This window comes from Oratosquilla oratoria, unplaced genomic scaffold (genome assembly GCF_046742065.1).
Source record: "Oratosquilla oratoria isolate Oo_2021 unplaced genomic scaffold, ASM4674206v1 SCAFFOLD55, whole genome shotgun sequence".
Classification (NCBI taxonomy): Eukaryota; Metazoa; Arthropoda; class Malacostraca; order Stomatopoda; family Squillidae; genus Oratosquilla; species Oratosquilla oratoria.
Window position 1 is genome coordinate 1,705,360 of NW_027467719.1, and position 807 is coordinate 1,706,166.

The 807-nt window shown below is 29.9% G+C and overlaps 1 protein-coding gene across 1 annotated transcript in view; it reads right to left on the bottom strand.

Moving 5' to 3' along the window:
* Positions 1–783: 783 nt before the first annotated feature.
* Positions 784–807, bottom strand: part of LOC143023699 (uncharacterized) — an 18,825-nt gene continuing 18,801 nt past the window's right edge. The window contains exon 2 of the mRNA XM_076182309.1: positions 784–807. This exon is cut by the window's right edge and continues 17 nt beyond it. Coding sequence (XP_076038424.1) covers positions 784–807 — 24 coding nt within the window.

Below are 807 nucleotides of genomic sequence, written 5' to 3' on the forward strand. Positions count from 1 at the left end.
AAATTCTTGGAAAATTATGTAGTTTATTTAAGATTAAGAGAGTAAATATTTTAGTAAATCATCCACAAAGTAATGGAGTTGCAGAGAGGTTATATAAGAAAATTATTACATGTCTTAGAAGTATGATAAGTCCTCATAGTATAACTGGGGATACTTGGAATCCTTGTGTTAAATGTACTCTGAAAAAAAAAAATTAATATATCAACAGGTGAAACACCTCATTTTATTATTTTTGGGGAAGACAAAACTCTTCCATATGAAATCTTGAATGCAGAGCAGAAACCTGTATATAATATAGATAATTATATATCAAATAGGATAAATACTTTTCAAAGTATTCACCAAAGAGTTAGGGAACATATGCAGGAGTATTCACAAGAGATGAAAAAGCAACAACACAAAATAGCGCATACACTAGATTTAAAAATAGGATATTTAGTCATGGTCAAACTACTTGCACCCCATAATAAACTTTCACCAAGGTACTCAGGTCCATATAGGGTAATTGATTCTGCAGGTGGAAAAAAAAAAAAAAATCACTTAGAAGATAGGGAAGAATTGATAGGTCATTTAAATGATATGAAGAAGGTTAAATTTCAGTTTTGTAAAAATGACTGTTGTGATACCCTATGTATCAATTTTAATGAACCAGAAGAGTATGGGAAATATTTTGATAAAATTTTATGTGATTTGAATATTAATCTTGTTTTATTGTACAGATAGTATTAAGTTGACCAATTGTATGTACTTGCGATGGGAGACCTAAACTATTAGAACTTGGTGTCAAGCTCGGATATGAAGACTTGG